The 24100-nt window shown below is 41.3% G+C and overlaps 3 protein-coding genes across 4 annotated transcripts in view; all 3 read right to left on the bottom strand.

The window, feature by feature from the left end:
• Positions 1 to 24100, bottom strand: part of LOC126375462 (uncharacterized) — a 289848-nt gene that overhangs the window by 70244 nt on the left and 195504 nt on the right. The window lies entirely within an intron of this gene.
• On the bottom strand, positions 13049 to 14210 carry LOC126375527 (uncharacterized). The gene is made up of 2 exons (XM_050022501.1): positions 13188 to 14210; positions 13049 to 13156 (listed from the first exon to the last, which is right to left on the bottom strand). Exons 1-2 carry the CDS (start codon positions 14208 to 14210, stop codon positions 13049 to 13051), a joined length of 1131 nt encoding a protein of 376 aa, XP_049878458.1.
• On the bottom strand, positions 14254 to 15898 carry LOC126375529 (uncharacterized). Its single transcript, XM_050022504.1, has one exon. It carries the CDS (start codon positions 15357 to 15359, stop codon positions 14259 to 14261), a length of 1101 nt encoding a protein of 366 aa, XP_049878461.1. The 5' UTR covers positions 15360 to 15898; the 3' UTR covers positions 14254 to 14258.

The raw sequence follows: 24100 nt of genomic DNA, 5'->3' as shown, positions 1-24100 counted from the left end.
TACAACACTAATTATAAACAGCAGGTAATTACTCGTACAAAAGATTCTGTTAAGTAGTTTTCTAATTACAGTGGTGGGTAACTTGTCATTAAAGAAAGATATTTCTTTAGTTTTAAAGTGCTCGTACTAATTTTCGCTACTATTTACTTTTTTAAATAAGTATGAAGTTGTTACGTGAACCATGTCAGGGCCTTCGACTCGTAATCCTGACACCAGGGTTGTTGAGGTATCGGTTATTACTGTCATAATCCACATGTGACAAGAAGCTGCTTATCATCGTGATCAGCTCATCAGGACAGGCACAGCAACTGCGTCGCGCGTGGCGCGAATTATATCAAGGGCTTCCACTAATAGACGCAGCAAATGCTATCTACGCAGATAAACGTCGTAAGGCTATTAGTCGAGTATTCTTCTTTCTTCTTCTAATCCTTTTATCCCCTGTTGGGATGAAGGGCTCGAATAACAGATTTCTACTCCTCGCGATCTTTTGAAGCCTCTGCAGCTCGCTGCCACGACATGCCGAGAGTTTTCAACTCTCGGTCAACTGAGCGTCGCCAGGTCTCTTTGGACAGCCCCATTTTGCGTTTTCCACGCGCACATCAGGTCAGAGCTCGCTGCTACGGTATTGATTGAGTAGTAGCGTTATAATTTGCGCTGCGCTCGACGCGGTTGCTATGCCGCGGGGTCTGTTATGGCTCATCATATCCATCATAGAACTTGGTAACAAAAACAGCTGAAGGTTATCTTCAGATTATAATATGGTATTACCCACCCCATTAAGGACTGAGGGCGTGACTTTATGTGTATAAAGATGTATAATATCGATTAATTTATGACATACGCGTTTTTACTTATCCGCGTATCGATTTTACGTCTTAATAGCCTTTTTATTGCCATATATAAAACCCTATTATTTACTTCCCAACGTTTTATGAATACACATAAACACATACATAAACTCACGCACGTAATCCCTAATGGGGTGGGCAGAGCCACAAGTAATAAAAGACAACTTACAGCCACTGTTGATACGAAGTCCAAAGATGGATATGATGAACCTATGGTTTTATGAATACGACTGCCATAATACTTAATAACTTTTAGAAATACTTAGGTATACAGGGTGTTAGTGACATCGTAACGAATACTAAGGGGGTTGATTCAGACCATGATTCTAAGTTTATATCAAGTGGAATTTTCCGTCGCAAAAGTATGGAAATGAAAATTATGAATTTTCTGTCGGAAAATTCCACTTAGTGTAATGTGGTATATTTTAATGTTGTAAATGTATATGTGTGTCGTAGATTTTTACCTAAATAAACTTTTTTTTTATTATTTTACTAGATATTACGTCAATCCGTGTCGCATGAACTATTTTACATAGTTGTATTACAGTCTTCCCCTCAGTTTCTGAAAGTCGTCCCAACGAGGAAACTGGAAAATCTTATTTATATAGTCTTTTTTATTCATTTATTTATTAAATCTTAATACTAAAAATACAACTTGTCAATGTCTGCAGGAAAGAGTCTCTACTAATAATCATCATCATCATCAGCCCATTAACGTCCCCACTGCTGGGGCACGGGCCTTCCCTATGGATGGATAGGGAGATCGGGCCTTAAACCATCACGCGGGCCCAGTGTGGATTGATGGTTATTAACGACTGCTAATGCAGCCGACCAACGGCTTAACGTGCCTTCCGAAGCACGGAGGAGCTCGAGATGAATACTTTTTTTTTGTGGTCACCCATCCTGTGACCGGCCTTTGCGAAAGTTGCTTAACTTCAACAATCGCATACCGAGCGCGTTTTACCGCTGCGCCACCGAGCTCCTACTAATATTATGAACTTATATCTAATAGTCAATTGTAAGTAGGAGCACAGTGAATTTAACAATTGATAACATAAATTAGCTAGGACACGAGTCTAAAAGGTGTTGTTTAAGTATTTTTTATATTTACTTAGTTGTGTACTATTTTCTGATTTCAACCGGTTGCTAAACCACGGTCGCGCCAACGACAAAATGTAGTTGTATAAACACTACCTCTCGTGTCCTGTTGGTTGGTCCTAGTGAGATATGACCTTTATATCATGGTATGTATGTATGTAACCCAATTCGATCACATTGCAAATCGCATGGCGGTCTAAATTTAGGCTTTTAGTAGTTTAGCCGGACGCGGCGAGCGGAAAGGGGCAATTGTCCCGCCAATGAGCAAATACCGACCTTAATTACATACAACGTTCTAATCAATCAACTAGCTGTGTTTATGTTGGCAGCATTGTAATATTATGCAATAATACACAATGCGCGCGTATGAAACCACTGATGAATGTGGAGGAAGCAAGAGTGAATCAGGATCGAAGTAAATGGAATTCCATAGTCTCTCCTTAGCATCATCTCCTTAGCATTATTCCGTTTCTTCATATGGTCCGCTTACCTAACCTGAAGATTTGACAGGTCTGGTTATTTACAGAAGCGACTGCCCGTCTGACCTTCCAACCCGCGAAGGGAAAGCCAATACAAATTAGGTCACGTACCTCCGAAAATGCATTTCTCGGGAATGTGGGTTTCCCCACAATGTTTATTTAAGTACGTAGGATAGTGTTGTGACACTCTTTAGCGTAGTGATGTATCAATCGATATAAGGTCGATCGATTCTTTTATCTGACAGTATGTCTAGATAAACGACATTAAATAGCTGTTTACAGAAATAAATATACTGAAGGTTGCAAGTCAATATGTATTTATGAAAACAATATGTATGTACGTAAAAAATGTATCTCTCCTTCCGATAAACTGTGAAAGGCATACTTACAATACAAGGAACAAAAATAAAATTGCTATTCAAAATTCTAGATTAAGTAAGTTAAATTAATCTTTTTTGGAGTTATGTATACGTTTTTACAATAAAATACCAGATAATATTTTAAATTTGTCAGAAAATAAATTTAAAGCTAATGTGCAGCTTAATTATGTAAAAAAGCTTATTATAAGATTAATGATTACCTAAATGATAAAAATGTCTGGTATTAAATGTCTTCCTCTAGCTATTAAATAACTTGTAATGTACCCTCATTGATTTAAAAGATGTGTTGCTGTTGCAGTTTCTTGTCATTTCTTCTACTCAGCCATAACACCTTGCGAAATGACGTAAGTTCAAAAATGTTACATTGACCTTCAACAAGTTTATCCATGATAATTACGTTGAATAAATGATTCTGATTTCTGAAAAGACCTGCAACGTCTTCTTCTGTATAAAGCAAACTGGCGTCAAATATCAGACATCCTTTGTATGAGCGTGTTGTCGACATAATTGAATGACACACTTGTTTGTCTTTGTGGGCTACAGCGACGCTCTAGAACACTGGTTCCTAACCTTTTTAATGTCACTACCCCTGTGAACAAGTATAGAAATTGAGTTTACCCCTAATTTAAAATAATTAAAACCACACAAATTCGAACGAATTCTTCTTCTATCGTGTGGGTTGTGAGGTGGAGTACCAACCTCATCAACCCTGGTGTCAAGGTTACTATTGAGCCGCCAAAGGCCCCTGACATGTCTCAAGTAACAGTACTTACATCAGTAAGTAGTAACCGGGACCAACGGCTTAACGTGCCTTCCGAAGCGCGGATCATCTTACTTTCGGACAATTTGGTGATCAGCCTGTAATGTCCTAACCAAACTAGGGACCACAAAGTAATTTTTGTGACATGTCCCCACCGGGAATCGAACCCAGGACCTCCGGATCGTGAGCCCAACGCTCAACCACTGGACCACGGGGTCGTCATATGTTTCGAACGAATATATGTTTATTATGTAAGTAATAAAATGCACGTTTAAGTAACTAGTAAAGTAATATATAAATCTCGGAGTTAACTAGTGCGAAGGTTGAAATTGCTTTGTATTCGCAAGTTTGACAATATTAGGTTCGGTTTCACGCATCTCATGTCATGATCAACATTCAGACGGTTTCTGGCTTTTGTTTTAATGTAACAAGAGTAAGATGATAAGATGATTCGTTGCTTCGGAGGGCACGTTAAGCTGTTGGTCCCGGCTATTAGCCGTAAAAACACCTCCACCAATCTGCATTGGAGCACCGTGGTGGAGTATGCTCCATACCCCCTCCGGTTGATTGAGAGGAAGCCTGTGCCCAGCAGTGGGACGTATATAGGCTATTTATGTATGTATGTATGTAACAAGAGTTATAATACTATTTCGTGCCATCCCGTGTTACGCCCTTCGAATCTCCGTTTTACCCCTGAGGGGATAATTACCCCAGGTTAGGAAACTCTAGACGTCCTAGAGCTAGAAGCTTTTGTGTTTGTGATATATACACACATCTATCTACTTCGCGCACGATATGCGGGTAGTTCCAGTTTCCACACAACCTACAAGTACATACAGGTAGCTATACAAGTAGATATGGGTGTTAGTGACACCGCAACGAATACTGATGGGGGTGATTCAGACCATGATTCTAAGTTGATATCAAGCGGAATTTCCTGTCGGAAAATGCATGAAAATTTTAGTGTTTTTTTTTTTATTATTTTCAGTTCTACACTTTTGCGACGGGAAATTCAACTTGATATCAACTCAGAATCATGGTCTGAATCATCCCTCAAAGTTTTCGTTATGATGTGACTAACACACTAACAGGTATGATGATAGGGGATCAGCCTATCGCTCTTACAGATGATCCATCATGTTCGACAGGACGCTGTCCCATTGTCGCCTTTTACGACATGCACGGGATGATAGGCAGCTAAACGCATTCTATTTTTTTTCTATACTCCCAGTCCAGCAGACGAGTTTACCAATTTAATTTAAGAGTTTACCTTATACCAATACGTATTACCTATTACTAATACTTATTTACCGGTAAGTAAATCTTAAGATCAGAATTAGCCGAAATTTCGGCGCATTTCTAAGTAACAGTTACCGCTTAACTTTCCATCCCGTCAGACAAAAGTAGTGGTTATAGGTGCATATTTGTCCTAAAACTTATGGGGGCGATTCGACCCAATGGTCACTGGGCTAACGAGGAAATCACCGAACATTGTTTGTAGAGGACCAGCGCTTATTGACCTCAACTTGTTTACTTCTTTTAGGCTTTTTTATGGATTTACCGTGTCCTGGCGTAAAATTGCTTACAATTATTACATAACATAACATAAACAGCGGCGGAGGACAGGAGTCCTAGTACAGCTTTGTAATAGAGTACTCTGGGCGCCATCACACTTGCGTCAGACAGAGTACTGCGGGGCGGAAGGCAAGACGGAAACCACTGGTCTGTTTTTCCCTAAAAAAGTAGCATGGAGATGCTGCACCGACTAGAGCGTGGCTCTTAAATTGATGATGATGAACATAAACAGCAGGCTCAGGCCCCTCCTCAATCACCCGGAGAGGTAGTGGAGCACACTGCACCACGCTTCTCCACTGCGAGTTGGTGGGTTACAATTATTATTAAAAATAAAACATATTTACACATTTTGTTTTTTAATTCATGTATGAATCAAAAGTAATTGATATTGTAATTTATTTTTAATAGTCTATTATTAATTATTATAAACATAACATAAGTTTACGACTATATCCCAATTGGGGTAGTCAGAGGTGCATCCATCGCAAGATGAACTAAGTACCTATCCCGCACCGTGATTTATGTTAATCAGTAATCAGTAGTGAAAACGTCATAAGCTCCTTTTTAAAAAATCTGTTTCCGATGGGATTTTTATAAAAAAAAAAACTTGCAACAGTCACGCTGGTTTAATCCAGGCAAAAAGATTGCAATCTTCATTTTTACTTGTTATCATAGTCGCTAGTCCGTTTTGAGGTTTATTTTGAACAAAAATCACACCAGAATGTGATTTTTTAAAACAAAACACTTCAAGATGTGATTATTAACACACATTAGAATACGATTTTTCAATAGGTCTTTCTCAAAGGTGACCGATATAGGTACCTAAAAAAAATGAAATTTTTAATTGAAAAAAATATTTATTGGTTGAAACAGATTTACAATTATAGTCGTAAGTCCGATTGTCCTTCTAAAATCCAAACCCTATTGTTTAACTATTGTGTCTGGAAATCTCGGCCTTAGGAGGTTATAATTGACCTAATACCTGAAAGGGTAATCGGACGCGTGTGGGTCATTTTCTACGAGCTAGGTAAGCGGATCCTTTCAAAACAGGATAACGGAAAGGAGATAATGACTACATACATAAATGCATACATAATGTCACGTGTACGTAGATAAAAGTGCAATTCGACTATCACTATATGAATAGAGCAACCTTAAAGCTGGCAAACCAATTACTTTGGCAATTAACTGAAGCGGGTTTGAGTCCCCGCGAGGGAATTCACTAATTACACGTTTTCGTGACTGTACCATTGTACAAGTGACAATTTCATTGTTTCGATAGTTTTCAGAATAGTTTTATTTTTTAATATGACGGAGAATACCGACGCACTTATTTCCAATATACATATAAACCAGAGGCGGAGGACAGGAGTCCTAGTATGGCTTTGTAATAGACTACTCTGGGCGCCATCCCACTTGCGTCAGACAGAGTACTGCGGGGCGGAAGGCAAGAGGGAAACCACTGCGCTATTTTTCCCTAAAAAAGTAGCTTGGAAAATGCTGCACCGACAAGAGCGTGGCTCTTGAATTGATGATGATGACATATAAACCTCTCAGACGACCTGTGCCGAGATTCGCACCCAATGAGGGACTTTCCATGCTTCGTTCACCAAAAACTATATAGATGGCGTTGTACAGCTTTAACGTGACAATTACCTATTTTCTCATTACTCGGGTACATAATTATTCCAGAGTACAATGTAATGAGGAGCTCGGTGGCGCAGCGGTAAACGCGCTCGGTCTGCGATTGTTGAAGTTAAGCAACTTTCGCAACGGCCGGTTGTGAGCTACGGTGGTAGCTGATGAATATGAAGTGGACTGTATAACTAAATGAAATGAAGGAATAACAGATAGCTTTGAGAATTATTTAATATATTTTCACCAGTCACCAAAAAAGCAAACGACCAGAAGTAAAACAAAATCAACATACAAAACGTCAAAAAAGAATAAATATAAAAAACATAATAATATAAAAAGATTACAAAACCTACGAAGAGTTCGCAACATCGGTCATAGGATGGGTGACCACGAAAAACAAAAAAAAAGTTTTCATCTCGAGCGAAGGCACGTTAAGCCGTTGGTCCCGGCTGCATTAGCAGTCGTTAATAACCACCAATCCGCACTGGGCCCGCGTGGTGGTTTAAGGCCCGTTCTCCCTATCCATCCATAGGGAAGGCCCGTGCCCCAGCAGTGGGGACGTTAATGGGCTGATGATGCTGATGATGACAATGTAATGGCAGAAACATTATAAAAGTAATTGTTGCTTGATATTTGGATCACATTAGTATGTACCTATAGAATTATGTTGCTACCTATATTGCTTCTCTTTATTTTGATCAGAATAATGGGTGGAAGATGTAATTGTACCTGGATGTAATAAAAAGTCATTATTTATACCCAAAAACAAAAATAAAAGATGCATGTGACTGTTATCCATGAACTTAGAAGGTTAAACGAAGGAAAAACTGAACAGCGCCATCTACATTTGGGCACCCATACCTGATGTCTTAATTTTGTACCGGGTGAAAACCCTTACGCTCCCTATTTATAAGTGTCTGCACTTTTGCTCTTTGATTCAAATTCAAAAAAATATCTTTATTCAGTAGGTAACATAGTTACATAACGAACGTCTCATCCGCCTAAAACTACCGCAGCTTCTCACAACCCGTATAGCAGGGGAAAAGAAGCTGCAAGAAAAACCTCGGCACAGGGCCCTAGACGTTCTTTAAAAAAATAAACAAACATAAAATATTGTTATACAATTGAGTAATTTAGCTGCCTAATATCAGTTCTCAGACAGCTTGTACCTTGTATACGGCGCTTCACTATAATTAGGTACCCCTCCTGTGGGTATTATCATGAAACGCTGATTGTTTAAACCCATTCAGTATTAAATATCTTTTCGATCATTTAATTAACTGATATCAAAACATTTCACATTAATTACACTGAATCCTTATATAACTTAGTTTCTAAAAGGTATTGTAATTTAGTAGAGGTATTTTAGTGGGAACCTAATTAATTTTAGTACGTTTGCCAAATACTCATTGAAAGAGGCTCAAAGAAACAGATAAGCAGCTTAAATACTTAATATTTATAAATTACTATGTAAATCCTATTTCTTGTTGATACTGAACCAGACGTCCCAGGTTTGATTCGCACATAGGTCAATTTAGGAAAGTGGATCAGCAAGGCTAAAATTATCGATCGATTAAATATATTTTGTCGAAATCGATAACTTTGTTTTTTCTCTAACATGCGTGTCACGTGATTTTGTTCGCATTTTGACAGAACGACATGACGTAATAGCACCAATCGTCAGAATCGATAAAATGACCGTGACAAAATGTTATCACGTTGCGTCCGTTAGCCCTACTGGACATTGTGTGAGAAAACTATGTTAGATTAGAAAGAGAGGGCCGATAGGGACTACCTCGGACACTCCGTAAAATCTCAAATCTCACTCTTACCCTAACGGATAACGCGTGCGAGATTGTCTGCGCTGACATCACCTCCTCTGGAACCTACTTTAGTCTTAAAAAAATAAATTAAAAATTAAAAAACCCCCTAAAAAAATACTCAATTATTATGACAAAAGGTTAAAAATGTTAAACCCTATAAAAAGCAAAAAATAACTTATCCCACATAATGCTTACAAGCAAACTGAGCGTGTAACATCCCTATCACACTTAACAAACGACCTGATAACGTTGAAGACCTGAACCGATTTCCACCAAACATAGCTAAGAACACTCTCGACTGATATACCTTTCAAACAAAAAAAACCGCGTTAAAATCGGATCATCCGTTTGGGAGCTACGATGCCACAGACAGACACTTACACATTTACACACACACACAGACACGTCAAACTTATAACACCCCGTCGTTTTTGCGTCGGGGGTTAAAAATGGCCTAAACCGTTAAGGAATAAGAGGGAGCGCGCGAACTGTCTGTCTTACTCGCACTTACGTGTAAGGCTGCACACGGTATGAGATTGTTGTATGAATTGTCCGAGGTGAGCCATTGGGTAGGTACCATACTACCCTTTAGCGCTTACAGCAGACTAAAGTAAGACCCAAAGGGGGTGAGGTCCGCGCCGGTAAGAATTGACGCGGGGAGGAGTGTTACCGTTCTAAATGTAGTATTATTCCTTATTCTATGGTTAAGTACAAATTCATAGCGCTATATCTACTGAAAGTTTCATATTGTTTAAAATACAGTGACCACTTTTAAGTCACAAAGAGCTTAAAGTTGAAGGAGCGATTGAATAAATTATACATTTTAACAGGAGAAGTTCGTCTTAAATGTCATTTTGGAGTTATTAAGTTAAAATATGCTTAAAAATTCATTTTCATTACATAAGTGTTCCGTAATAATTGGACATTTCGGATTATAACTTTCTTTTTAATAAAGCAGGTCGGCAGGTAACTTTTGAATCGTTTTCGAGTTTATTTTTCTTAACTTCAACATTTTCGGAGTTTATATTTTTAGATATTTTTTTATTTATTTATATAACAGTTTATTGTACACAGAACAGGATATAAAACAAGTAGACTAAGACAAGACAGACAAACGGTTCAGCTTATTTCTAGCAGAAATCTCTTCCAGTAAACCGGGAAAGAGATAAACTTGAAACTAAGAGAGGACAGATAGGCGTGTACGTACAGTCATGAGCAATATAATGTACCCACTTTAGGACTCTGTCGCACTAACATATTTGACATTTAGTGAGACTTACAGTTCAATTTGTCAAAAAAGTTAATGTGACATGGTACCAAAGTGTATGTACATATTTATGCTCGTGACCGTACATCACTAACAAAATAAGTTGTCTTCAAGGGCCTTAGTCAAGTTGCAAACGATTACGAAAATGAAAGTATTTTAAAAATGAGAATGACATGTAAAGGCCGGTCATAGGATGGGTGACCACAAAAAAAAAATCATCTCGAGCTCCTCCGTGCTTCGGAAGGCACGTTAAGCCGTTGGTCCCGGCTGCATTAGCAGTCGTTAATAACCACCAATCCGCAAAGGGCCCGCGTGGTGGTTTAATGCCCGATCTCCCTATTTAGGGGAAGTTATGGGCTGATGATGATGATGTATGAATTGTGTCAGGATGATAGTAAGTGGAACTCCGTGTCCTATGCCTACCCCAACGGGAGATAGACGTGATCTTATGAATGTAACACCTTTCAAATATCAACCATTCCTTTTCTTCCAGCCTGCAATTACTTGAATCAGTGTCTATTTGTGTTGATACAATAAATCAGTAGTGAATGAAGCCATAAGGCCGCCTTAATTTGTAACAACCTGTACCAGACGCGCACGAGGCAATGACCGCGGATAAAAATACTTTCAAAGAACTATAGCACACTGGATGTGGCAACCATAAGGTCCTACGCGAATACACGCTAAAACAAGTCTGCAATAGCCCATTAGCAGGAACTCAATCACCAGCACCCTCAGCGCTCCCCAAAAGTCCAGTCAAGTAGTGCATACCAATGTAGACAAATCTACGACATGACACGTCATAAATATTGAAGTTATAACCTAAGAGCAAAGATCTTTAATACTCTACTATCGTGTGGGTTGTAAGGTGAACGAACGTCATCAACCCTGCTGTTAGGGTTATTATTGACCCGCCAATGGCCTCTGACATGGCTCATGTAACGACTACTTACTTACATCAGTAAATAAGAACCGGGACCAACAGCTTAACGTGCTTTCCGAAGCACGAATCATCTTATTTTTTGGACAATCAGGTGATCAACCTGTAATATCCTAACCAAACCAAATCTTTAATACTACCTAAACGTGTACGAGAGATGAGAATCTTTGATAGTGCGTTACCACTATTTATGATCACTATGTCACTAATTGTGGCTATTTTATTACATGGCGTCACGTCTGTATTCCCGAAGGAGTAGGCAGAGGTGTATATTATACACCAACACTCATTCCTAGCCAGCTATGTTTAAGTCCCATGTCACAAAGGGCTAGCCTACTGCCATTAGCCGGACACAAATCCTGGAAACCACGTGTCAATTATCCATAATATTACAAGATAATATTGCCTGGAATTGATATTCATCAATAAGACCGCCGATTATGTTCGCCTTGTGACATTTGTAATTGATCGCGCCAGCGGCTGAACTTTATGTTTGCCTTCGATAGTTAAGAATTTGTAAGATTCTATTGTAAATAAGTGTCTCACGCTGTAAAATGGACAGGAAATAAAGGATGTGCACGCCTTACCTTTCGATGAAACCGCCAGCGAACGACGATATCCCCGGGGATTCAGAGCACACAGCACTTCACAGCACAGTCCAGTTCACAACGGTGGCTCAGTCGCCTACGCAACCCTTTAAAGCGATGGGGGTGCGAAGATCTAACAAAACTGTTTACATCTGGAGCGAATTTAGCGATATGCGACTTAGACGCGAGGTATTGCAGTAACACACACGCGCGCGTTGGAGTAAATTTTCATACTGGTGCGGTTGGCGGTTGTTCTTCGCGTCGCGGAGCGGGGCTGATGACACGCAATGGCCAATCAGCACACTTGTTGTGACGTGCACAGGGAAGGGGTAGCGGGAATCATGAGACAATACTAATTTATTTACTTAAATCAATAGATGGCGCCACCATTTCCAGCCCCCCTTAAAGGGTCACCTTTAAGAAACTATCATAAAGGGGAAAAATATGAAATATATGCGAAGTTACATAAACTTAAGTTACGATATGCGAAACAAATAGCGTGTTATAGATAACTAATTAACGTATAATAGATATATACAAATAAACTTAATGTCTAAGAGTATGCGCGAATGCGAAATTAAACTTACTGGTTAGGCAGAGGACATAAGCGTACGACAGGACGAAGATATGTACCTCTAGAAGTCCTAACAGTAGCCACGCGAACTATACCATCCTTTGAGGGATGGACCTTCTCTACAACCGCTAACGGCCATGTGAGAGGAGGTACATTATCGGTTAAAATAATAACAACTGTCCCCGGCGTAATGGGAACAGACGCGGTATTCCACTTCTCTCTCGATTGAAGATTGTGTAAGTACTCAATCCTCCATCGCTCCCAGAAAGACTGAACGAGTTTATCGAGCAGTGAATGCCTATGAAGTAAGTTAAGGTTATTACAATCTACTTCAGGCGCGGGTAGGGAAGATAGAGGCGCGGTGTGGAGGAAGTGACTTGGCGTCAACGCGGTAGGTTCCGCGGGGTCGGAACTTAAAACAGTCAAAGGACGCGAATTAAGCAGACACTCTATTTGCGTTAGAACCGTACTAAGTTCTTCATACGACAGAAGTTGTTGTCCAATGACTTTAAATAAATGCGTTTTAATAATTTTGACCATGCTCTCCCAACAGCCGCCGAAATGCGGTGAATTCGGGCAGATAAATTTCCACTCGATGCGATTTTCTGTTAACTCCTCTTCGAAACGAGGGCGATAATCTTTATTAAGGAAATCATATAACTCACGGAGATAGGACTTAGCGCCTTGAAAGTTGGTTCCGTTGTCGGAATACATACACTGTACCGGACCACGGCGCGCGAGAAAGCGTTTTAAGGCAGCTAAGAAGCTGGGAGTACTAAGGTCAGTAGCGATCTCAATATGTACCGCTCGTGTCGTCAGACACGTGAAGACACAGATGTAACCCTTCAAACTTTGAACTCCGCGACGCCTAACGGGCGTATAAGAAATAGGGCCTGCGTAATCGCAGCCGGTGTGCGTGAAAGCTTTGACAGCTCGTGTAGTACGAGTGTCAGGCAAATTTGCCATAAGCGGAAATGTGGGTCGCGGTTTCATGCGAAAACACTTGTTACATCTGTGGACTCTCTGTCTCACAGCGCGACGGGCGGACAGTATCCAGAACCTTTGTCTAAGGAGAGACATCAAAAGCTCGGGACCAGCGTGTAAATGCGTTTTATGATAATGATCAATAATAAGGTCGATGACATGGTCATGTCGCGGTAAAATAGCGGGATGTTTATGGGAATAATCTAAATCAGAATTGACGAGACGACCGCCTACCCTAATCAGACCATTGTCCAGAAACGCGCATAACTTATTAAATGCGGGAGAACAACATTTATTATTGCGTAAGTTATTTAATTCGTCGACGAAATATTTGCGTTGTATAATTTGTAATATTTTAATTTCAGCGAACTCCATGTCGCTAGCGGTAACGGACATGGACTCACGGCGAGGTAACAATTTAGTGAATCTGCATACAAATACAATCACGCGTAATAGCTTCGTCCAAGATGACACGCGCTGAGCAAGGTTGTATATAGCGCAGTCATGCGCGGGAGCAGTCACAGGGTGTGCTAAAATCTTCCTCTCAGGTATATCTTCAATAGACTGTACCTCGGACTCTTTATTAATAGGCCACTGTGACGGGTCCATCGCAAGCCACGGAGGCCCCTTTAACCACAGGGGGTGCGAAATAAGCTTCTGTGGCGTAACGCCACGCGACAAACAGTCTGCGGGGTTCTCCACTCCGGAGACGTGATGAAAGTTATCAGCGGCGATGTTGTCAGTCACCTGGACGACGCGATTTGCGACGAACGTTTGCCAGCGGTGGGGCGAACTTTTAATCCAATATAAAGCGACTTTAGAGTCGGTAAAAGCGCAAACGTTAACGGCAAAGCGGCCAGCGTAATTATTTAAAACTGTGCGAAGTAATTTAGATAATAACACGATTCCGCAGAGCTCGAGACGAGCGATAGTGAGCGGTTGCGAGGGCGCAACTTTGGACTTCGAGCACACGAGCTGCACGGTGTTACCACTAGCGGACTGTACGTGAAGGTATACCACACCTCCGTACGCGAGCTCACTGGCGTCTGAGAATCCGACTAAAGTGACGACGCAGTCTTCCACCACACCTACATGTCGCGGTATTTTAAAATCATTGAGCAATGGAAGCTCGTGACAAAACTGTCTCCATATCTTAATGATGTGTGGCGGCGGCTCATCATCCCAGTCGATTCCCAGCTGCCAGAGCTGTTTTATCAAAAGTTTAGCGTATAGGATAGTCGGAGCAACAAATCCCATGATGTCCCACAAGCGGGCAATAGTGGAGAGGATAGTGCGCTTAGTACACTAATCCTGCTCGCGAGGCGCGACTTGAAAATAAAAATAATCAGATTGCGTGGACCAATGCAAGCCCAGTATTTTGTGCTGCATGGATTTATCAAACTCGACCTCTTTAGTGAGTTTGTGCGAAGCGGGAATAGAATCTAAAACCGTCTGCGAGTTGCTATTCCACTTGACCAAGACCCACTGAGCTGTCTTGAACAAGTCGATGAGTTCCTTAGAGGCGGCGACGCCATCCTCCGCCTTCATTACAGAGAACGCAATGTCATCCATGTAAAGCGCATTGGACGCTATCTCGCTCGCACGCGGATATTTAGAACCATCATCGGAGACAAGCTGCTGTACCGTGCGCAGTGCATGGTACGGGCTAGACTTCAAGCCGAAGCAAACGCGGTTGAACTCGTAAAGAACAAGCGGGTCTTGTGGATTAAAGCGGTAAAGAATGCGTTGATAGCGACGATCGATGTCTCGCATAACGATCTGGAGAAACTGCTGACGACAATCAGCCGTTAAAGCGACAGGGTAAATGCGAAAGTTTAAAATGATCTCAAAAAGATTGCCTTGTAAATTCGGCCCACTGTGCAGGACGTCATTTAAAGAGCGTCCGGAACCAGTCTTACTGCTGGCGTCCAAAACGATGCGTAAGCGAGTAGAAGCTTTGTCCTCCCGAACAACTCCGTGATGCGGAATAACATACATGGGTAACAGCGACTTACTAGAGTCGTCAGAAGGTGCGGGCGATATGTACTCTTTATCGATGTACTCAGTGATGACTTCATCATAAGCAGATCTCAAATTAGGTAAAGCTTCTAACTTTCTTTCTAAACACAGAAAGCGTTTGCGGGCAATATCATAAGATTCACCAAGCGAGAAGACGTCCTCACAGAACGGTAAGCCAACAATATATCGACCACTAGTGGGATCACGCGCAGTGGTCGCGCGGTAGAAGACATCACATTCAACGTCCTCGGCACATTGAACGGGCGAAGCGGTAAGTTCTTCCAATTCCCAGAACCTTTTTACAAGCGTGTTAATTGGCTCCTCGACTACGCAGCAAGCAGTAAGTGAAGAGACCGCGGCGTTACAAATAGTGGGTACGGAACCCATAATAACATAACCCAAAACTGTGTTAACAGCGCGGGGTGCGGGCGCGGGCGCCGACGTGAAGTCACTCCCTCCAACATCGGGTAATAACAAATGCGGGAAAAGCGATGCACCTATCAAAGCGTCTATTTTATTAGGAGTCGCGAAAGTAGTATCCGCGAGCGGTAAATTATCCAATTGCGGAAGCGCAGATCTGTCAACCACGGCGGTCGGCAAACAATCCGTTATTTGGTCTACGACCAGCGAGCAAATATTATATTTAATATTTGAATTAAAGCGGGAATGAAATTCGAAATCGACTGACCCCTTAAGTACCTTCTCCGATCCACCGAAACCCTTTATAATTGTGCGTTCGATTTGTTTACGTTGTATACCTAAACGTTCGCAACATTCTTTAGTTATAAAATGACTCTGAGAAGCAGAATCAAGTAAAACACGAATGTGATGACAATTACCACTACTATCGTACGCGGCTACTTGCGCGGTGGCAAGCAGAATTGTAGTAGACGCGGCAAGTTGTTCATTATCAACGCGCGGTGTCGTCGCGGTCGTTGGGCCGGTTGCACACAACGCGACGTCCGCGCGCTCGCACAGTGCGGGCGCGACGGGCGGCGGCGGTTGCGCGGGACGCGATGGCGCGGTCGACGGTGCCGTCGACGCGGAGAGGTTGCGGTTCGATTCCCGTTCGAAGTGAAGTAGCGTATGATGTTTTAATTTACAAACCCGGCAGTTCAGATTTGAATTACAATTTGAAACTCGGTGTATTAAACTCAAACAGTTAACACACCCGTTTCTTTCCTTCACGGCCTTGAAACGTTCGTCCGGGATCAACTTATTAAAATCGGGGCATTTAAATAAATGTTGGTGCGTAATATTAGCACACAAACATTTGTTTGCGGAATCTACCGTACTCAGATAGGCCTGATAGTGCGGCGGCGATGCGTTTACATTATTAGAGCGGGGGCGCGAAAGGGTATTATCTTTTTTAGCACTACTTACAGGGTGAGCTGTAGTAGGCGAGCGTTGCAATATTTTTGCTTGTTTATTTATGAAAGTTACAAACTCGTCAAACGTGGGAATATTATTTGAGTCAATACTCATTTCAAACGCGCGAACTGTATCAGAATCGAACTTTTTAAGAGCGATATGAAGTAGAATAAAATCCGTTAAATTATCAAGTTTGAGGTTTTTCAATGCGCGAACTGCGCTTACGAACTTGTCAGAAAACGACTCAAAATTATTGACGGACGCAGAAGTCAGCGGTTTAAAATCACATAATTGATTAATGTAGGTAGAAGCGAGCGTACGTTTGTCTTCGTACTTCTCAATGAGCGTTTCAAATAAAAGGTTATAATTCTCTGCGCACGGCGTAATGCCTGCGCACGCAGCGTGAGCCTTGCCCGAGATCTTTCCTAGCAGGTAGTACAGCTTCTCAGCATCAGTGAGCGATGGATTATCGTGTACAGTGGATTTAAAACTTGCGTAAAATAGAGGCCATGAGCGAATATCGCCAGAGAAAGACATCAACTCAATGGGTGGCAAGCTCGGGTGACTTTTACGCGGGTTGGTGTTTTGAACTTGAGAAGTGCAAGAAGAATATTGACTGCGCAGTTGTTTAATGCGACTATATATTTGTTCGAATGAGACTAAACATTTATAATCGGGTTTTACCCCGGGCGTTACAGTTAACAAGCGGTAGTTATAATCGTCTACCAATTTTTGGAAATCGAGACGAAGTGTATCGATATTTGCGCTTCCACAGAGGAAAGTGTCCCTTGCCGTAACATTTTTATGTATATCGGGCGTTAAATCGTAAATATGTTGTACAATTTCGAAAATGGCGTTGCGTTTTGACTCGAGTAGGAGTAGCTGTACATCGACAGCTTCACTGTCCTCAGGTTCATGAATAGCTTTACTCTTAGACATTATGGCTTATGAGAAAGTCTAGGCGAGCGTAAATATTTTATAAAGTAGAAATTACAACAGGGACGCGTGACCTTGAACTAGGTACTTACGCGTATGCGCCGGGCGGCCGCGAGTGACCGACCGGTATAGTTATTGCGATTTATTTCCAATTAGAAATGTAAAATAATATTTGACGAGTAGGTATGCGATGTTATATGCGTTTAAGCTTAAGTTAATGTAATTTACGTGATAATTACATACATAAATGCGATACAAATAAGAAATTATTGTTATTGCGTTGCGAGAATAAAATGGCGGATAAAGGCACACAACACAATGTCGTGGCGCGTTTTAATTATTTGTTTATATACTGTACGTAATGTACGCGATATATAAATGCGAATAAAATACACTCGTTAGATATCCTAAGAAAACTAACAAGGGCGGGTGCTAGTATTATTATTTGGCTAAGAAGGACCACAAATGATCGCGCCAGCGGCTGAACTTTATGTTTGCCTTCGATAGTTAAGAATTTGTAAGATTCTATTGTAAATAAGTGTCTCACGCTGTAAAATGGACAGGAAATAAAGGATGTGCACGCCTTACCTTTCGATGAAACCGCCAGCGAACGACGATATCCCCGGGGATTCAGAGCACACAGCACTTCACAGCACAGTCCAGTTCACAACGGTGGCTCAGTCGCCTACGCAACCCTTTAAAGCGATGGGGGTGCGAAGATCTAACAAAACTGTTTACATCTGGAGCGAATTTAGCGATATGCGACTTAGACGCGAGGTATTGCAGTAACACACACGCGCGCGTTGGAGTAAATTTTCATACTGGTGCGGTTGGCGGTTGTTCTTCGCGTCGCGGAGCGGGGCTGATGACACGCAATGGCCAATCAGCACACTTGTTGTGACGTGCACAGGGAAGGGGTAGCGGGAATCATGAGACAATACTAATTTATTTACTTAAATCAATAGATGGCGCCACCAGTAATTGTATTTAATGTTGTTTTTATATGTGCAATATATCGTTTTTGTATAGTATTGTATTGTATATTATGATCGAAATATGAATTCAAACTTAAAGTCGCGTTCAGTGGTTGTGAGCCCAAGTCGGGATTCGAACCCGTGACACTACGATTAATGTCACACGTTCTTTTAACAAGCCTAACACGGAATTTATTTCATCTTTTTTTTTAGTTGGAAATAGATAACATGCAATGTTTTCAGAAAGACACAAATCCCTTCCAGTACATCTACATCCACGGTTCAAGTTCACACGAACTGAGTGAAATAAATACAAGTCTCCTTTTGGCGTCATATCCGATGACGTCACCATCTTTTTTTTTAATATAAATTATATTTTTTAATGCACAGCTGGGCAGGAAACTCATAAGAATGTTTACGTTCACTTCCTTAGAGTTGATTGATTGTTGAAATATTTATGTTATTAAGAATGTTTTGATGTAGTTAATTCTTCTTCTATCGTGTGGGTTGTGACGTGGAGTACTAACCTCATCAACCCATGTAGTTAATTAACATACATACATACATAAACTCACGAATATTTCCCACCGGGGTAAGCAGAGACTATAGAATTCCATTTGCTTCGATACCGACACACTTTTCTTGCATGTTGTTAATTAAGGTTAAAGGAAATTGTTGTTATATTATTTGAAAAGCCACTTGTAGCAACTGTGGTCCTGTGGTACGGTCACGAGCATTAATATGTATACACTTTGGTACCATGTCACATTAACTTTTTTGACAAATTGAACTGTAACTCTCACTAAATGTCAAATATGCTAGTGCGACAGAGTCCTAAAGTGGGCTTGCTTCTCAACCGCCGGTTCGAACCCCGATACCAAACTTGCACCGATGAGTAATTTATCTTAAGTGCAGTTTTCATTAACACAGTTAGCTCGACCATTATAGACGGCGATAAGGCTCACCAGCTATCTCGGTGTAACATAATGCTCGGTGAGGTGTGGGTACTTAAATCATCTGGCGATGGATGTACAGTCATGAGCAATATAATGTACCCACTTTAGGCATCTGTCGCACTAACATATTTGACATTTAGTGAGACTTACAGTTCAATTTGTCAAAAAAGTTAATGTGACATGGTACCAAAGTGTATACATATTAATGCTCGTGACCGTACCTCTGATTACCCCAATCGGGATATAGTCGTGAACTTATGTTATGGTTATTTCAACGCTGACTTTGGTTGACGCAGTGTATGTAAACTCGTCTTTACATGTCTTCAATGTAGTAATGTTCAGTTTACAGGCGGCTACACAGTCGGCACATTATACTAGAACAGAGCTTCCCATTTGTCCGGCCGAATAGTGAACGCGATCCACAGCTAATCACGTAAAAACAACAAAAAATAGATGCGTACGCGCTTCCGTTGCGTTTTATATGCCGTCTCACATGTCCCCCAATTTGACGCCACGTGTTTGTTTGGATCCGTCAACGGTTTAGCTGTTTCAGCCCAAAATGTAAGAGTCAGCGGGATGTAACTCTTTTACATGATATAAATAAATTAAAAAAAAAAAAATATCATCATCTCCCTAGCACTATCTCGTTTTTCACAGAGTCCGCTTACCTAAGCTGAAGATTTGACAAGTCCGGTTTTTTACAGAAGCGACTGCCTGTCTGACCTACCAACCCGCGAAGGGAATACCCCAATACAGGTTAGGTAACATACCGAAAATGCATTTCTCGGGAATGTGGGTTTCCTCACGATGTTTGCCTCCACCGCTGAGCACGTGATAAACATTTACGATCCAAACATGAACTCGAAAACAAATTCGACAATCATTGGTTTAGGCGTGTGCTGGATTCGTCAAATGTTCAGGTTAGTTAATCGGACCCTGTAAAAACAGGATAATTCTAAGGAGCGCTGAGGATGCACGACTGTGGATACAAGACTATAAAACTTGGCAGATTATTTAATGTTTGCCACAATTAGGGTTGCCATCTCTAAAATTTGGAAAACAGAACAAGACGCGTGAAAACCCCTGATTTTAGAGTCCGAAAGCCGGACATGTCAACAAGATCTGTTAAACATATTCAATGTAATAAAAAACAGTTGAAAATATCATAAATCACCATTTTTATTCATTCATTATTTTAACAAAACAGAATCATGTTACTATTTGTTACAAATTGTTTATATAAATCAGCTTTTTAATTCTTGAAATAAGAAAACAAAACCTTATTAAAATATTATATACTTGGTTCGTCGGTTGATCGTGGTGTGCGTGCGACCATAGTGCGTGTCTCGCGGGCGGCCCAAATTTTTTTTAATATTTATTTATTTTTTTAAACCCGGTTTACAAATGAAACCTTCCCAGGACGCCCTCTAAATTAGGACAAATCCGGGGAAACCCGGACGGATGGCAACCCTAGCCACAATACTCTGGCTTTAAAATGGCGGTGAAAGCACTCCAGTCTCCAAAATAAGTAAATAAATCTCCCGCATCTCCTCACTTACACCGGACGCGCCGACGCACCAGTTCTGTACACAATGTAAACATTTTATAAAACGCGCACCCGCCGCCACTGTTTGTTTGGATTGCGTGCGAAATGCATCGCTGTACGGGTCACCAGTGTAGCTGCGCAGGGACAATCCAGAGAGGGTACAAGGATGTCCTGTTCGCGGCAATGTTCCCGTTCTTCTTCTATCGTGTGGGTTGTGAGGTGGAGTACCAACCTCATCAACCCTGGTATCAGGGTTACTATTGAGCCGCCAAAGGCCCCTGACATGGCTCATGTAACGACTACTTACTTACTTACATCAGTAAGTAGTAACCGGGACCAACGGCTTAACATGCCTTCCGAAGCAGGGATCATCTTACTTTCGGACAAAATAAGTAATGTCCCCGTTGTAAAAACTCTTTAATAGTAAGGACACTGGCTGCTTTTGATCAAATTGTTCTTTCTTGTACTTTGGTTTTATCTTTATTGATGATGAGAACCTGGTATAACATGCTCGTTCCGACCCGACTTCGCTAAAGAAGCGGCCAATCAGCTCGCGACAGTAAACACTTCAGGACTCTGACACCAACTCCGCGGCCGCGCCGTGGTTGACGATGTCCCAGATTTTTTATTGTTATTTCAAATATAATGTGCTCAGACGACGCCCTGAGCCGAGGGTCGTTGTCTTTTTTTACCGGGTGAGAGCAATCAGCGCTCCCCAAGTGTCAGGCAATGTAGTTAATTCCATATGCGACTAAGCAAGCGGACGAAGTCGACGGGCAGGTTGTACCACGAGTCACCAACTACTTCGGTGACAGAACACTCCGTAAATGAGTACCTTGTCTGTACTCATTTTGTCTGTAGACATAAGTCAGGAGTGCAATAGAAATTGTATCTATATTTTTTGTATCCTATGAACAATAAAAATACTTTACAAAAAAAAGCAATGCCAAGTATGCTCTGCCCAGTCCTACAAGTATTACAAGCGAGAGATGTATCTGTCTGCATTTTTTATTTTACTGGGGCCATCCAAATACGAGTACGTCTCTGTAGCCAACGACCCACCTTGCCAATAGAGATCCAATACAGTACACGTAGTTTTAGCGAGGCACTATTATTTTTTTCTTTGTGGCAAAAGTGTGGTGTGAAGAGTGGTGGGCTGGCAGAGGAAGACCTAGAAGGTCATACATTGACCAAATTGGAGATGTCCTTAGAAAAGGTTCAGTAACATCTACTCTGATGAACCGTCGTGCGTGTATAAAACGATTGCTGAATGTGGAGGAAGCAAGAGAAGTATGTCAGGATCGATGCAAATGGAATTCAATAGAAGCTTACTCCGGTGGGAAATTGGCGTGAGTTTATGTATGTATGTGGTGAAAAAGAATTTCAATGAGAGTAGAAATACTGCTTCAATGGATCGCCCATAACAATCGTTCGTTATGTTAGAAACGATACATACAGTCCGTCGGATATGCAGCAGACAGTGTTTTATTAATTTACTTTTTGTTCCATATTTTATCGCAAAAAATAATTTCTTTCTTTTTATTCGTTCACAGTCCGTTTTAAAAAACGAACACTTTCAACAGAAATATTATCCTATAAGCGGCGTTGGTGACATATTTTTGTCTTTTTTTCTCTCGCACGGGAGTTAATAAACCGAGCGTGCCCATTACACTGGGTGCCTCTGGCACTTGGCACATTTGCCACGATTTGTGCGATGGCACTATGGCACCAACTCCGGCACAAGCTGTTTGTAGTTTCTAAAGTATTAATATGGCGGAGATTTAAGCTTCATGCACAGACGCGGTAAGCGGGCGCGTAATTTTGTATGTAAATGTCATCGCGCCGAGATTTCTATTTGAATCGGTTTATACATACAATTGATCACCACCAAAAACTTGTGACTTTTTTGACGTGACTTATTGTTGATTTGCCGCGTATGGTTTTAACCACTTGGCTGGACATAAGGGGAGCGCTGAGGGCTCTACCTGACACAAAAGTTAAAGAAAACAGGCCCAGCGTGCCCAGCTGTGTGCAGACCTGGGCTCAGGGCGTCGTCTCAGAGGGTTTATACAATATGAAACAATAAATCGACTTCATGACTGTAAGTATGTATGTAGAAATACAGAGCTACTGAAAGAAGAAACCACCCAATCGAACGGCTGATCCACCACAAAAACGTACAAAACGAATCACGCAACACAATGGACCGCAAATGAACGGGGGCTCGACAAAAGACTGAAATGTCTGTCGTATTGAAATTTCCACATTTTTTGCCAACATCCCATTTCGGCAGTTGTATTACGATATACATATACGTATATCTTGTTAGATGCATAGAATAATGAAGAAAAGAGCACTATAGAACGGTAATTCTCCGCCCCGCACCAATTTGTATCGCGTGCCGACCTCACCCCTTTACTTACTTAAATGGTCGTAAGTCGCCAATGAGTAAAGGAGCGAGCAAGCGAACTACGTCTCGCTCGCACTTACGGCTTAAGCGGCATACGATAATAAAGAAATTTTTGTATGAAGTGCCCGGTGTGTGATTTTCACCAACAAAATCTCAATTTCTTGCAATCAATTTCAATCCGGGTAAAAATTGAGACCACATTTTTTAAGAACAACAACACACTAACAAAAAAATACAACACAAAACGCTTTAGACTGTTATAACACGACGCGGTCGTCGAAGGCAAAAGACCTCAAACAAATAAATAATTCAAAAGAGCAAAACCGTAAAATAATATTGCTTTGTTTATCGAATGCTATTGAAAAAACCAAAACTGCCAATTCGTCTTTGCCTAAGCTTTCGTGTTGTTGAACTCTTTGCATTATCTCATCGCCTAGGCGGTATTGTAATAACAGCACAGTGAATAAAGCAAAAATGATCATAGGATCGCAAGTGGAATTATGTGATCTCTGCGTACCCCAATGGAAAATAGGCGTGATCTTAATGTATAGAACTCCTTCAGATCATCATCTCCCTAGCATTATCCCGTTTCTCACAGGGTCCGGTTACCTAACCTGAAGATTTGACAGGACCGACTTTTTACAGAAGCGACTGCCTGTCTGACCTTCCACCCGCGAGGGGAAAACTAGCCTAATACGGGTTAGGGCACATACCTCCGAAAATGCATTTCTCAAGAATATGGGTTTCCTCGCGATGTTTTCCTTTACCGCCGAGCATGGGATAATCATTTATGATCCAAACATGAATTCGAAAACAAATTCGACAATCAGGTTTAGGCCTGAGCTGAATTCCTGCAAAGTGAGAAGCAAGCGTTCTACCAACTGGGCTATAGACCTTCAGATAACACCAACCGATAACCGACTAGTAAAACCGAC

This window comes from Pectinophora gossypiella, chromosome 19, assembly GCF_024362695.1.
Source record: "Pectinophora gossypiella chromosome 19, ilPecGoss1.1, whole genome shotgun sequence".
In the NCBI taxonomy this organism is placed as follows: domain Eukaryota; kingdom Metazoa; phylum Arthropoda; class Insecta; order Lepidoptera; family Gelechiidae; genus Pectinophora; species Pectinophora gossypiella.
Note: the sequence above shows the minus strand (reverse complement) of the source record. Positions and strands in the feature narration are given on the sequence as shown.